Below are 15603 nucleotides of genomic sequence, written 5' to 3' on the forward strand. Positions count from 1 at the left end.
GGCGTGAAGTGTTAGGAAGACGGTTGCAGATGGCTTCAACATTCCTTCCCCATTTAAAAACAAACCCAATAAAAATCCCACATGCCTCTGTCAACCAGAACATATTTTTAAAAGTAGTGCTAAAAAACCATGCTCCTACCATCCACATGGGATATGAGATGACCCAACTGGTAACAGTTGGCTATGGATATGCTTCTATCCCAGGCTACTTTGACATGCTAAGCATTTCTGAAAAAACTTCTGGTCATACTACATGAAATGAACTCACAGGTGAAAAAAAGCTAGTCATTTATTTATTATTTTTTAAAAGGGATTCTGATTTATTTATGAGAGTATTTACAGAATCTTATGCCCTAAAGGATCACCATGTACAGAAATTTAGTAGTCACCTCAAACATCTGGGCTCTGCATGTAGCAATGATACTGGGGAAAACTGGAAGGAGAAGTAACATACAGGGAATAAAAGTGCAATTTCAATGTCTTTACACTTGTAGCTAAATATAAGTTCATCAGTATGGTCGTGATGTGTTATATTAGTATGCCAATAATCTAGTTTCTCATGTGGCTTGTGTTACGATAGCAAGCCAGAACTGAAATTTGGCAGTAGAGAGATCAAAAGGATTTCCACATCTGGCAGGTAGGCCAATCACTTTACATTCAACCATACAGCAGTCTATAGTCTTGGAACTGTCTTTTTCTCCTCACCTGAAAATGTCAGAGTATACAATTTGTGTATAGGAGATGCTGAAGGGGAGCACCATTTGTACTTTTTTGCTTTTTCCTTTTAAAACAATTAAGCTTTATGAAAAGGTAGAAAACCAAATCATCATTCACAAGCAGACATGCCAAAGAGTATGTTCTCAATGGAGATCCAGTGAAAACACATTTGGACTTCAAAGAAAGAGCCAACTCCATAGTGCAGAACTTGGTAAGACTGCCTGGGAACCAGAAGTCTTTATCAGGAAATGTCAGAAGTCTGCCAGATCTTCACAGCAAGTAGATCAGGAGAAATTTATTTTGCCTCCAGTTTTGATTATACATGGAAAGAAAAGTTTACTTAATGTAGCTTTGGAAAAAAAGGAAACCTTCAGACAATCACGAAATGAATAATTAAAGATATATTAAAAAGTTATAAGGTGTCTCTATGAAAGGTTTTGGCTCAACCAGCCATAGTTATTCTATGCCCGAGTGTTAAGTAACCAACTCTAGAATGCATTTTGGTCTCAAAACAGATGTACAATGTAATGTCACTTGATCCTCCTCCTACCTTTTCATAGGTAATACTACCACTGAGGGCATGAAGTGTAATTATGCTAAAACTTGAATTAAAATGCCATTGCAATCTTCCAAATTCACTGTATGCTGCAAACATGAGGCATATTTGGCATTGATTAATGCACATCAACTCATCCTCAAATGGAAGAACGTTTGCTTTTAATTATCAAGTAGGCATTTAACATATGAAGAATGTAAACACCGCCAGCAAATTACAAAGAAGTTAGACATGGGTATCAGTTGCTATTCCTGAAAAAGGTGTCACTTACAATAGATGACAATGGCTTAAGTACTGTCAAGTAGGGCTCTGCAGTTTCTCCTCATGTATCCACTAAGGAGTAACTGTTGCTCCATGGAACAATACACTCCCCTACTTACAGGGCAGCAGCTCATCTCTTTTTTAATGGTGATGGAAGCGGGAAAGTGAGGAGTAGCAGAGAGTGATTTAAAGGCCAAGAGGAGAGGTCGACTGCTCAGGAGTGATCTGTGGGCTGTGCTGTGAGACCCCACAGCACAGAGCATAAGCAAACCCTGCTAAACCACTGGTGCTGTAAAAGGCAATGGAAATTCATGAAGGAATGTAAAAGGCAATGGAATTGTATGAAAGATGCAGCACATAGTCAATTTTATATGTTTGGTTTTAAACTAAAATAACTGTAATAAAAAGGAAAGTGAATCGTTGCTTGCATATTATTTTCTAGACACAAATCCACAGCCCAGGGAAAAAAAAGGTCAGCATACTAAAGACAGAATTATTATACAGGGCAAACTCTTCAAGGAATCAGATGAATCTCATCCCAAAAGTGTGCATACCTTTTTCATAGTAATTTTTCATTTTGCAAGAAAGCAGGAAAACTGGATTACGATGCACAGGTGCATTTGTATTGGGAATTCATATAAGTTTCTTCTATTGTTTCATGGGGATTCAGATAACATATTTTTATTTCTTCAACAATCACACTGGAAGTAGGAATAACTTCTCCGAAACATCACAGGTCCATTAGTAAAGAGTGTTCTAAAATTAACCCAGTATTAACTGGACTGGTAGTGAGCTATCAGACAGAAATCTAATGGAAGCAAACAAGCTGGACTCAATTGAACTCTGGAGATCAAGTGATTTGTGTTAGCTGCTGCTTCTGATGTAGAATCCATGCCAGGGCTCAAGAGGGTACAAAAGCCCATGGTGCAGGATCTCCTATTTTGTCCACTGAAAACACTGGGCATAGATAAATATACAACAAAATACTTTAAAGAATTACTTTCCCCTTGTAGTTCAACAATAAAATGACTGAACAAGCAAAAAGAAAATACTTTTAAAGAGTATATTTCTTCCAGTAATCCTAGGAGATCTCTATTTTTGAGAAGAAATAAAAAGTGAAGTAGATGAAAATGAGGATGTTTTGCACATTGGCAGCAAAAACAATTACAGTTCCCTGGATGACACAATCATGACTAATTGTCAGAAATCACTGACTGACCCATGTAACCCAGATTCAATTTTTCCTCCATATGGAATTCTGACTAACAATAAAATATCTTATGGGCTCAGCAAAATTTATTTAACTTAATGTCATTTGGCAAACTTGTGTTTGTGTTGCTTTATATTTTCTACCCCTGTCATACAAGTCAAGGACAGTAGCTACCATAATATCCAAAGGCAGAGAGCCCCTCAAAGAGCTTGAAATCTAGCTGTGCAGGAAATTATTATTAATCCAGTCTTAGTAAATGTTAAAACATCATTCCACGCTTTTCATGTATGGCTGGAGCCTGTTATTCTTCTTCTTCTCAGCTAGAAATCATGATTTCTAAATCAGCATTTGTGAATAGTCTTTATAAGACTATACTCTCTGGTTTTCAATTAGGTAATATTCCCAATTCTACAGGAGAGGGTGGATAAGTGAAAACTAAGTTGCTTACTTCTGTTTGGTTTTACTTTGTAACACCCAGCTTCCTGGTTCTCTGTAAAATGGGCTGTAAGACTGTGACTGTTAGCAGTTTGCAATATTTTTCCTCCGAAGTATTCTCATTTTTGTTAGAGAAACTACACATGAAAAAAAAATGTTCTGCACTACTGAAATGAAGCCTTAAAATACTTGTGATTAAAGACTCAAAAACCACGAAAACAAGAGAAAGTCCTGCTGTGAGAGAGCCTTCAGGATGAACAGAACCACAGAATCGTTTAGATGAGAAAAGGCCTTTAAGATCATCAAGTCCAATCATTAACCCACCACTAAGCCATGTCTGTAAGTGCCACATCTACATGTCTTTTAAATACCTCCAGGGACGATGATTCCAACACTTCCCTGGGCAGCCTGTTCCAGTGCTAGACAACCCTTCTGGTGAAGAAAGTTTTCCTAATATCCAACCTAAGCCTCCCCTGTCCCATCTTGAGGCCATGCTATATCACTCGTTATCTGGGAGAAGAGACCGATCCCCACGTCACTACAACTTCCCTTCAGGTAGTTGTAGAGAGTGATAAGGTCTCCCCTGAGCCTCCTTTTCTCCAGGCTGAACAACCCCAGCTCCTCCTGATCAGAGTTGTGTTTCAGACCCTTCACAAGCTGCATTACCCATCTCTGGACATGTTCCAGCACCTCAATGTCTTTGTTGTAGTGCGGGCCCCAAAACTGAAGAACAGGATTTGAAGTGTGGCCTCAGCAATGCCAAACACAGATCAACACTCCCACACAATTTGGTGTCACCTGTAAACTAACAGGTCATCTCAATCCCAGTCCAGATCATTGATAAAGATATTAAACAGGACTGAACCCAATACAGAGCCCTGGGGAACACCACCAGTGACCACACACCAACTGGATTTAGTTCTATTCATCACCCCTCTCTAGACCTGGCCATACAGCCGGTTTTGTACCCAGTGAAGAGTGCAGCCAGCAGACAGGTACAAACCTAATGACTTGGTTACAGTGTGCACACATGGGAGTACGCTTTCCCGCTGGAATATGCTCTGCTCTCTGAACCAACGTGTCTTGTTCATTTAGCTGGGGCGCTGTGTCAGGCTTTTCACTCGGGGCAGTTGTTCCAGGTGATTTAATACTGTTTGACGTCCATCCACTGGCAGGAGCTGGGGAGAAAGTGCCAAAGCATTTAGAAGACCATCATTTAGTACCAAGTAAATTAATTTGAAATACAAGCAACAAATAACATTTGCCTAACATCTTTGTCCAGTGTATACCTGCCTACGCAAATGAACAAATTAAAAACCACTTATTTCCCCCTCCTCTGCCATTAGGTTACCAAATCAGTCCTACCTATTTTATGAAATGTCTGTGAAATAACACAGAATGCTTTTGGCTAACTTGTAGAAGTAGTGGACAAATCTCAACATGCTGAAGAAGTTAGGCAAAAGAATATACAACCTGTGAAGGCATTATTTTGCTTTAGATAGAAAAGTTGAAGCCAAGAATATCAGTGTATGAACAGAGGAAGGAGAGTATGACATACCTACTCAAAACATTTCTCAGTGAGTGCAATAGATCATACCTCATTACTAACAGGTTAAACAAGAGTACACATTCAATACAACATGTACAGGAACTTAAAATAGAGTACTGCATAAGGAAAATATATTTCTAAATTGAAATTAAACACTACTTTAGATCACTGGATTCTGCCAATCTAAAGCACTCCAAAGGTCCTGTTCACATCCTCCTTATAAAAGTTATGACACAAATAAAACACTGACATTTTCCGAAGTGTATACAAGACACATTTCCATGTCTACTCAGGTTTTTAGAGTTGTAGAATAGACTTAGGTTTTTGTGGAGTTCGAAAAATGCATTTACAAAAATGAAAGGCACAGATGATTCTGTTGCCCCGGGTAATGAAGAAACAAACAGTATTCTGCTTTTCTTTCTCTTCTACTGATGTATGTACCTTGGTAACGTAGGAATTACAGCAACATGGGTTTACGGGAGCAGTTATTCCTGTCAAGTGGAGATACCTTTTTCTTTTTCAAGTATGTTACAAAAAACCCCACATTTCCATAGCCTTTTGTTTGCAACCACAGGCAAAAGAAATCATGAGTGTTTACTCGGTGTCTTGGCTTTAGTGTAGCCTTGCTAAACCTTGTAAATCAAAAAGTGAAATTAAGATTTGAATGGAAACTCAGAGACAAACAATGAAGCAGTGACTGAGACATCAGACAGCGCAGGATGATGCTTCTGCTGCAATGATGCAGCTCTCCAACACCAGGTTCAAGGCACTGGTATGTAGCTTTGCAAAAAAACTAGTTTGTGGAGCTGGTAATCTTTGTGCTATTCATCCTCTCTCATTCTTCCTATCATCTTCCAGGGAAAAGATGAAAAATTCTTTCTCATTATCTCCATTAATGTAATGCTGATCAGCCTCTGTCCCACAGAAAAGTTGAAAATACCTTTCAGGCAAAACAATGCATTCCCTGCTCAAACAAAAGTGGCATACTAATTCACAGAGAAGAAGTGAATCCACAGAAAATCTAGCAGAAATGCCAATACTGTGTTATTTACAGAAATAAGATAGCCAAGCACTACACAGTTTAATCAAAACAGTACCATGAAATTTAGTTAACAACCCTCTCGTCTACCCATGCACAGGCTAAGGCAACACAGCTGGAAGAGTACTCCTTTTTAAAACCAACACTTTTGTACTAGAATTATTCTTGGTATTAACCTGCTGATATGGGCTCAATACCTACTTTTGCTTACTCTTTCTATGTATAAATAAGCGATATACTCATATACTTTTTTTTGTTTAAATGTTCATTAAATTTTCTCATACCAGGTCATTTCCAACACTGACATATTTTTGGATCCTTTTCAGAATCTGAAGCAGCAACAAGTATAACGGTCCATCAGGGTTGCTTTTTGGTTTGTTTTTGTTTTAGTACAAGACTATTCATTATATTTAATGTATAACTAATTAATTTGCAATGCCTTGAAAAAAATAACACTTATTCTTAAAACATTCAACATTCCTGAGCAGAAAGAATTCAGGAATAGAAGCACTTGATCTTGAACAAGTCACTCTGCTACTGTAGTTCACTTTATATGATAAATGTCTGCTAAGCTGAAAACCTAGGAACAGATAAAAATGAAAAAGGTGGCAGAACAGCTTTGAAGACACGAACAAAAGTAGTGTTGATTAATAGCACTTTCCTCCTCTGTCATCACACATGGCTTTCCAATTTTCGGATCCCATTTCAAGACAAGACAGCAATACACACTAAAACCAAAACTGTTTGAAGACTCCTTTTGCCATAAATCAAATTGCAGCATTGCAAAATTCTGTTTATCTACTGAATCCCAAAGCCCATTCAGACACATCAGCTAGCTTGTTTGCACTGAGTTGTTAAAAAAAGTCTGTCTGCTTGCTTAAAGTGGAAAAAAAAAAGTACAAACATCACAATTGTTTCCTTTTCTTTGGTCTCATTACAGCTTTCGTTAATGCTGTTTTTATGAATGATGCTTTTCTGAACACTACCTAACTTCAAAGTTACTACTGGCCAGAAGAAGAATTTGTCTATGTAAACCTTCTCTACAAAGATGTTAGATCAGTCATTTCTGAGTTATTTAAAACACTAAAAAAATGAGAGAAAGAGGTAGTCAATCATGTTAAAACAAAAATTCTTTTAAGCAAATCATAATATAAATAATCATAATATAAACCACACAAATTATTATCATGTTAAGCAAAAGCTGTGACCTAAGCAAAACCAAGCTGGGCATCAGCAGAGGCAAATGGACCCATTCCACTTCCACTAAAAACAGTGCACTCAAGCTCAATGCCCAGAACTTCAGCAGACATAGGACTCCCATGAGATCACAATGCCAACAGAGTAGGAGGAATAACAAATAAGCCCTAAACCTTCAGATAATTCTGTATTTGCCAGAGTATTTCTGGGCACTGGAGAAAAACTAAGTTCTAAAAGGCTTTCTACTGTCATTTGTGAATTTCTGTCACTTTCTGGTCTACTATGATGGGAACAATATCTAATTGATCATTGCAGATGCTATCAGCATCTGAGAACTAAAACAGAAGAAGATGCCTTCTGCTCAAAAATCCTTCGAAAGTGAGTCCTTAATGCATCTTATTAAATGCTCTCTTCTTCCATCTCTTGGGCCCAGCATAAAGCAAGGAAGCTCTCCTGCCCATGCTCACAATTTGTGCCCACAGCACTCTCTCAAGGATTCTCTTTCTCTTTGCTGGTAATCACACTAAGGTCAAATTGGTCTTGCACAGTCTTATTCCCTTCTATTCCTGTTCTGAAGTGGACTCAAGTTTCTTTCCATTCAGAGTTTATTTCCTAAAGAGTCTGCTTCCATTGTCTTCATATTCATCCTCTCATGGGATAATATACACCAGTAAAGTACCTTCATATCTATTTCACTGCATTTATTAATTGGATTCTTTGTAAACCTTCCACAGTTGTTCTCTAGATTTATTTTTCGTTCACCATAGATCATTCCCCCTTTCTCACTGCTTGATTTGCCTCAGTCTTTTATCTCTCTTGTTCCCTTCTGAACACCAGCAGGAAGACAGTTTTTATTGGCCACTTTTGTCTTTCCATAGGCCACAAACATGCCTTTAACACTTCAGTAATTTTACCAGAGGTTCCTTACTTCCACTGCAGCCCACAGAGCACTTTTTGTTGGTGGTGGCATTTTTGTTTAGTTGGTTTGCTTTTGATTTTAAAGCCCCCCACTATTAACTCTCTACTTAAATCTATATGAATTCTCAGTATTTTTCCCAACAATACTCAACCTTTGTAGCTAGAGAATTTCAAATATTAGGTCTATTTTCTTGTTTAGAATGAACACTGATGTTCTTTATAATTAAACAGCAAATCTAACTGTACTGGATGAGATGGTTTTACTGTAGAGAGGAAGGGGACACTGTGAGTTAATGTACTCTACTCCTCTGCTTTCTCTTCCCTATTCTCTTGGAAATCTTTCTGATTGAAACACAACCACTTGATTTAAAAACATCAGGCCCAGAAAACTGATGCAGGTGGTTTTTTTCTTGCAGTAAAAAGATTTTACCAGGGCACATTTGTAGTGCCAAGGTAGGTCCAAATCATTACACTCAATCTAAGTGAAGACCTCTCACCTCTTGGCAATCAGTCTGAGCTTTCCTGTGGTTTATGTTTTACACTTTGCTTTTTAAATTTTACATATGTGATCAGTAGCTTTGTTCCCAAAGAGCGCTGGGGAGATGCCCTGGTACCCGAGATCTGTCTTGTGCATGCACATTTTTAATTGTGAGTAATGACTGCATGGGAATGGGAAAGGAAATCACTCCAGCTTCCTCATGACACAATCTCACCCCATAGTTTCTGGTTGCCACCTTTGTTGCTTGAAACAGGACAAAGCACAGCAACCTCTGTGGTGGTCTGAAGATTTAAAATTATAATGAACAAATACAGTTAATAAATGAAAGAAATAACTTATAAGAATTATACACCCCAGCAGGAGCTATTCTGACCCAAGTGCCAGAGAATTTTGGGTTCTCTGCAAGTCATGAAAAGATCTCTGAGGCCAGATTTTGGAGTTTTGCAGGCTTCACTTCACCTTCGCTCTCTTTAATTAAACATTCTAAAGCACTGTTGATTTGCACTGATGTATTGTCATTGCTGTGGGGTTTTTTTCTAAAACAGAAAACAATCTGTACCTGACCATTAACTTTCTACTTTATTAGGTTTAAAAGTTTAGCAAACCCACGGTGTTTGCTTTCACTAAACTCCTTGGTATGGCTAGTTTAATATTTAACAATCTTTTAGGCAAGGTAAAGAATTGGCTTTTTTTTTTTTTTTTTTTTTTTTTTTTAAAAATCCCAGTGTGACTTTGCCCTCGTTAGTCTAACAATAGGCTGTTCCATCGCTGAGCACATGGATAACTACAAACACTGGTGAAAGGTTTGGAAGACAAAGGGAGAAAGGCGGATACGCGGTGGTGCCAAAGTCACTTTGACAGAGGTTCTCCGGTGCGTAGCAACAATACAACAGCCTGAACTGTTTAACGCTCACTTAAACATAACATCAGACTTCATGTAATATCTATAAATAACAATGCTACTTTAAGCAGTGGGAGTGCCAGAACTTCATTTTAAAGTGTTCTAACTCAGTGATTTATATGCTTCTATCAAACTACTGTATTATAAATGGAAAATATAAAGCTTCATACATCCAATTTTTTGACTTCTCTTAATTTATCTGTGGTGTAGGAAATCTTCCTGTTCTTTCCTTCCAAACCAAACAGATGGCTGGATGAAGCAACGTGTCTGAAAAGCTCGGCTGTCAGCTCATTGCAGTAGCTGTATATAACACCCCATCCACTCCCAGGCCCACATGAAATCACACAAGTTCAATGGAGAATGCTACAGGACAAGTAAGGGGTGGTAAAAAACCAAAAACAAACCCCCCAAAAAAACCTGCAACACAAAGCTCAACCCCTGTGTTCCATAGTTGTTCTTTTGTTTCTTAGGGAGTCTTGGAAACATAGTCGTAGCTAAACTCCTTTCACTGATTAAAGGCAGAACAGGAAGGATTAAATGATTAAACCATTATCATGTCTTTAAATGCCGGGTGCAAGCTGGTATGCACCCATGGAAAATCAAAACAGGTGCCACCTCGGCCCAATTTCAACAACCCCTGCAAGTAGAGGGAATAGTTCCTGTGTTAGTAACCAGCCTTTCAACTGGAAAGGCTCTGGGTAAATGACTGTAAAGCATCTTAATTAAAATGAGTATGGTGGTTAGGGCTTGCTCAGCCTGTCTCCTTGTGATTTGTTACATCACATACCATCACAAATTTGGCACAACTGGCATTGCTTTTATCAAAAACGTGACTCAAGGAGAAAGAGAAAAGGAAGACCTGTACAATAGTGTTTCATTTCTCTGGAGTGGCAGTTTAGAACCTCACTCGGTAGCTTTCTGCAGATAAGATTTTGCCTTACTTGCTTTTAGCTCCTACTCTGACCTTGACAGCTTGACTATGCCTGCAGAGAGCAAGTCTGTCCAGTCTCATGTAGATTACCTGCCAGTCTCATGAAGCTGATGTTTAACACTGAATACTGATAAGAATGCACTTACCAGAGGAATACTGACTTTTCATTTATTGAAAAAATATTAGGGATAATTCTTGGATGTCCTACACTTGTACATCTGAACACATCACTCCTCTGAGCTGGTGCTAGCGAATGAAGAGGAACTGATCTGGTGAGTCCATGACAAGACGCTAGTTGTTTTTAATAAACCAGGGTCAATGAGCATCTAATTTTGAAAGTTGGTGAATGTTCCCACTTGATGCATGTGAAATAAACACAGAGCCAGATTGTTTCGTCATCTCTGTTTAAATGACTACAGAAAGAAACATGCATCTGTCCAACTTGTGCAAACCATTTAAGTGTGCAGCTTGGTGCAAGAGCAAATTAGCGAATTTAGTGAATTAGTGAGTTTAGCAAAGTCAAATCACAGGAAAATTGTCTTAGAAAATTTGTAACAGAAAGCTGAGCTTCTATTCAGGAGATCTTGCAGTGAGGTACACCAGGTCATTATGTTCCTGAAACGTAGGTGGTACATTTCTGCATCATTACTACAATCTGCCCCTTCTTAGAGATGGATGTTCAAGCTTTAGAAACATATTCATTTTTTGCCATGTCTACAGGAGTTAAAATTTCATACTGACATCAAGGGTAACATTTTTAAATTACTCTGGTTTCACAATAGGTTTTGCTTGGCTAAGTGACTTCACGTTACTTAACTTGTAAGAAAAAAACTCTTGTGGTTTGCTGTCACATGATGCTATAATCATTAGATTAGATGAAAAATTAATAACAGTCCATAGACCAGGATCAGGAGGCTTTTATGTTTTGACCTGTCAATTATAACACTTTTATGGACAAGGCTTTCTGCTTTCATGAATGGTAACTACACCATGAAGGGGCAATCTTTAACAACCTTTTTCAGAGAAAAAGACTGCAACTACTTATATTTTGGGATCTCTTTCTAGTAGAGGCCTTACCAACAATATAACGATTTGCCTTAATGTCTAGTAGAGTTACTCCAGTTTCTTCCCCATGTTCAGACCACAGTCCTCAATGGGTAAGTAGCTTCTTGAACTCCTATAATTAGTCCTGCCTTTAAATTCCTGTTCTACAAAGGAAACAAATTAGTATAGGACAGCCCTAAAAACAAAATCGCAGAACTTGATGAAGAAGGTGACACAATAGTTCAGTTGCCTTTTCCATGCAAAAGCATTCTCAAAGCTGATGGGCTTTGAGAATACTTACCCAGTCAGGGTAGCCTGTAAGGTCAACAGAACTGATATAGGGGCTGGGGTAATTACAAACGAAACACAGAAAAGCAAAGGTAATGAGGACAGAGAGTGTTGCAGTCTCTTTATGGATCTCGAGCAAGGACTTACTGGCAGTACAAGAATTTTATGATACCACAGTATAACTCAGTGCCTTCCTCCCTCTCCCAATCTTCATACTGTTTGACGTGATGGCAAAACTCCACAGTTTGGTACAGTCTACATTTTTACCCCTTTCCTTTATGGAAGTAAGTAGCAGAATAAGTAGCAAGGAAGGAGACAAAGACTCAAATTGTCAGTATATGTAGAGCAGGATGTCAAATCACACCCAAGAGCAGTCTTTTATTTTCTTCTGCTTTTAAAATTCTAATATTATTGAGAGAATGAGATATTAAAAAAATTTTAAAAAATGCAGCAAGATAGCTAAAGATAACTCCTGAGGAGGTAAATGCAAGGCTACCAAATATATGAAAACAACTTCAAGGCAATAGCAGAATTTTTAAAACAAAGATGCCTGGGGAGCAATTTTTCTGTGCTTGCAGTCAGCTTCCAAGTGTGTTCCCTCTGCTGAAGGGAGCATGTGCTTAACACATGTGCTGGCTCAGGATTAGGCAACTGACAGTTGTGGGTATTGCAGAATATGCTGACATTCCTTAGCAGCTCTACTGGAAGGGGATTATATATCCCAGTGATATCAGGCTGAGAGAGACCCTGGGAATAAGGAAACTGTCACATGTCAGTAAACCGTCACTTTAAAATGCAAGCTTTGAACACTTCTTTTGCAAACCTTTCCCATCTCATCCTTGTAACCCAACTGCGAAGCCTTGGAGGAACAAAGGGCATCAGTTACAATGAAACCCTCCTTTTCCAAGAAACAAACCAGCCTTTCTGGCCACCAGCTGTTAACAACTCCCCATAGGACCCCTGTCATCCTACCGGACCCCAGCAGGTAAAGCAGGAGGCTGCCTGCGCAGCACCTGTACTGCAAGGCAGGATGTGGTGCTGGCAGGGCTGTGCCTCTCTCAGTGTTTTAAAAATGCCAGGAAAAAGATGGCAATTTCATGTGAGAAATGTAACACTGGAAGTCCTGACCTCTTCTGACCATCACAGATCCTGATACACTTTCCACAACAACAGTTCGTCTCGTGGACTAACTCCAACTTGTGTAGCCGCGTTTGCTGGGCAATTATACTTTCTTAAATTATCCCGGCAGTTTCAATTAGCCTTGGTGCTATTCCCTTCCTTTCAAGATGCCGTGAGTGTTACAGCATGCTGACAAGCAGCTGTTGTGTTTCACCCAAAAACTGACTGCAGGGCAGTGGCGAGTGAAAGCTGTTCCTGTGCATGCATTGTGTCCTTGCCCAGGACTAGAAAATGCTTAGGGGTTCCTTGGGGGTGATCAATGCTACATGTGTAGAGTAATAGTTAGTTATCAAAGAGTAGAATAACTCATTGCAAGGTAGCTAGGATACTCTGGGTAATTTCTTTTTTTAAATTTAATAGTCTTGTAAAAACCTGCTGCTTTTGGGGGGTGAGAAGAGCTTCCTAGCTCCAAAAAAATGAAGTGAGAACTATTATAAATTCTAGTCTGTACACTTAACACATAGCAACAGCCACAATTTTACTTATTTTAACAATAGAAAATAATCAACAACACAGACAGGAGAGACTGATAGCAAATACATTATTTGGAAACCACTGTCCAGGTAGATACCACCCCTGCTCTGTGTGCCTGCCCCACCTGCTCAACTCCTTGTGCACCCAGTGTGCCAGAGATCAGGCTTGTTTTGTTCATTTGTCAAGCTAGGCTTTTATCCTGTTTATCCAGCTTCTTAGTCAAGCCCTAAAATAATGCATGAAGCAGCCATCCCTCATTTCCTCTACCAAACCACTTGGAATCCTGTAATATCAAGACTTTATTTCAAAGAAGAATAAAACCCTTACTTTCATAGTAGAAAAAAAAAAATCCATACTACTTTTAACAGAAAAAAAAAAACCAAAAAAACAAACAAAGGGGTATTCTCTGGTGGCCTATCCAAGGAAGGGAGATTCCAGCTTATAATCAAAAAGATGCTGTCTACCCAAACTACATATCTGTGTAGTCAGACAACTTAATGAAATCACTGGTAATATTCATGCCACACCATCAATCAGCAGCTTACAGCTTCCCCAGACACAAACAAATCCTGTGACACGCCTGCTTTGCTATGGAAACAACTTGGTATTACATACAATATTCATTAGAAGGGTGAGTGGTATCACAGCTACAAAACTGTACTCCCAATATACTTCTGCTACTAATAGCATATGATATACATTTACATAAGATTATGTCTTCCTTCTGGTTATTTTGTTAGGCAGACTTCAGCTATGAAATCAAGGAGGGGGGGTTTGTCTAAAATTTTGTCGGACCTGGGGGCCTACAAAGCCAAATTTTCTTTGGCCTGTGAAGCACTGGTAATTTTACTTTAAAGAAAACTTTATGCTCACAGACTGCAAACAAACAGCAGAATTAATACCTGAAGTCCAAGCATGTCCTGAAACAGCTATAGTCTTTCTTTTTCTTCAACATCTGACTAATTTTACCAAAGCATTCAATCACTGAAACAGTTTTACCTGTCAGACTGCTGGTTTCAGCCCTACTGAGTAAGCTCAGCTACAGTAAAACCTTTGATATTTTTATTTTTGTAAAATACAGGCCTGAGAAAAAGATGCTGAAGCCATCTCTGCTTGCAGCCATGCTTAGGTCTCTCCCAACAGCTACTTCTGCATTACCAACTTCCTGAATGACATGACCAAATGGCACAGGTGAGCCTAGGGCAGATTTTCAGGACAGGGCAGACCTGCAGTGAAACCTATCAGATAGGAGGTTGTCTTTGGACAAGCCTCCAGAATTTTGGTAACTGTTGGAATTTCAATCAAATTATGAAACGCTTCCTTTCCATACAGAAATTGTCCTTGCAGGAGGGCTAGGTATGTCACTCCTTCACTCAACTGCTGAATGCTCTAAAATGAAGGTGCCTTTAGACTGATGAAGTCAGATAGTGTAGAAGATGAACAAAACTCAAGAGCATTTTGACATCTCCAAATAGTCCACTTGTCCACACTGTTTCTGTGAGCAGTTCCACAAAAAGGGGACAAGTGCAGGTTGGTTTCCCATGGCAATGCATGACTTCTCAAGTTCCTAAGATGCAAATGCTAACTGAAGCTCCTCTGTCACCTGGGATATAGTAGTTTATCTCACCCCTGTTAATTCCTGGGCAGTTGCCATTCACAGTGCTGCATTATCCTCTATGCGCTTTACAAATTTAGGAAACTTCAAGTTTTCAATGCCTGTTTCTTCTACAGCTTTTATTTCCAGTTCCCCCAATATTTTGGGAGAAAGATAACAACTTTGCTTCTTTGGAAGTTAAGCAGTGCATCTCAGGACCCTACAGCAAGACAGCATAAAACTGTCATCCTCACAACCATTTCCTTCCACCAGCTTCTCTATCACTATGAATTTCCTAAGCTTTCTGTAAGTTATTTCGGAACATAAAAATTCTCTGTCTGGCTTTCCCCCTCACCTGCCTACTTGGTATCTCTAACGTGAAAAAATAGTTTTTCACATTATCCAAGAGCGTGGGCATAGATTTTCAAAGTAGTACAGAATCAAGTGTAGTTTAATTAACCCCTTTAAATCTTTCTCTTTCTTGTGTACGTCTTAAAAAACAAAAAAAAGTCTATTTCAAATAATTGACTACTATTAATACTAGAGGATGCTAGTATGATTTAGTAGTGAAACACCTACCAACATACTGAAAATGGGTGTAGTACTACTGAAAACCCAAGCTGATAAGTGATTTCTATGCAGGTAAAATAATTCATCCCTTGGTGAGACAGAAAGGTATGTCAAACATGGATCACAATCAGTGACTTAACAAAAATGCAGGACTATCATATTCCCACAAACATTTGCCTTATGCACTCACACTAACAAAAATGTAACCTCAAAAAAAGTTGGGGCTTTTGTTATGGTTGTA

The 15603-nt window shown here is 38.8% G+C and overlaps 1 protein-coding gene across 1 annotated transcript in view; it reads right to left on the bottom strand.

The window, feature by feature from the left end:
* Positions 1 to 15603, bottom strand: part of PDLIM5 (PDZ and LIM domain 5) — a gene marked incomplete at its 5' end in the record, with an annotated part of 57138 nt that overhangs the window by 12034 nt on the left and 29501 nt on the right. The window contains one exon of the mRNA XM_027898161.1: positions 4183 to 4357. Coding sequence (XP_027753962.1) covers positions 4183 to 4357 — 175 coding nt within the window. The remainder of the gene's footprint in view (positions 1 to 4182; positions 4358 to 15603) is intronic.

The sequence above is a fragment of the Empidonax traillii genome, unplaced genomic scaffold (genome assembly GCF_003031625.1).
Source record: "Empidonax traillii isolate 1590-97213 ecotype Southwest subspecies unplaced genomic scaffold, ASM303162v1 scaffold581:size401988, whole genome shotgun sequence".
Classification (NCBI taxonomy): domain Eukaryota; kingdom Metazoa; phylum Chordata; class Aves; order Passeriformes; family Tyrannidae; genus Empidonax; species Empidonax traillii.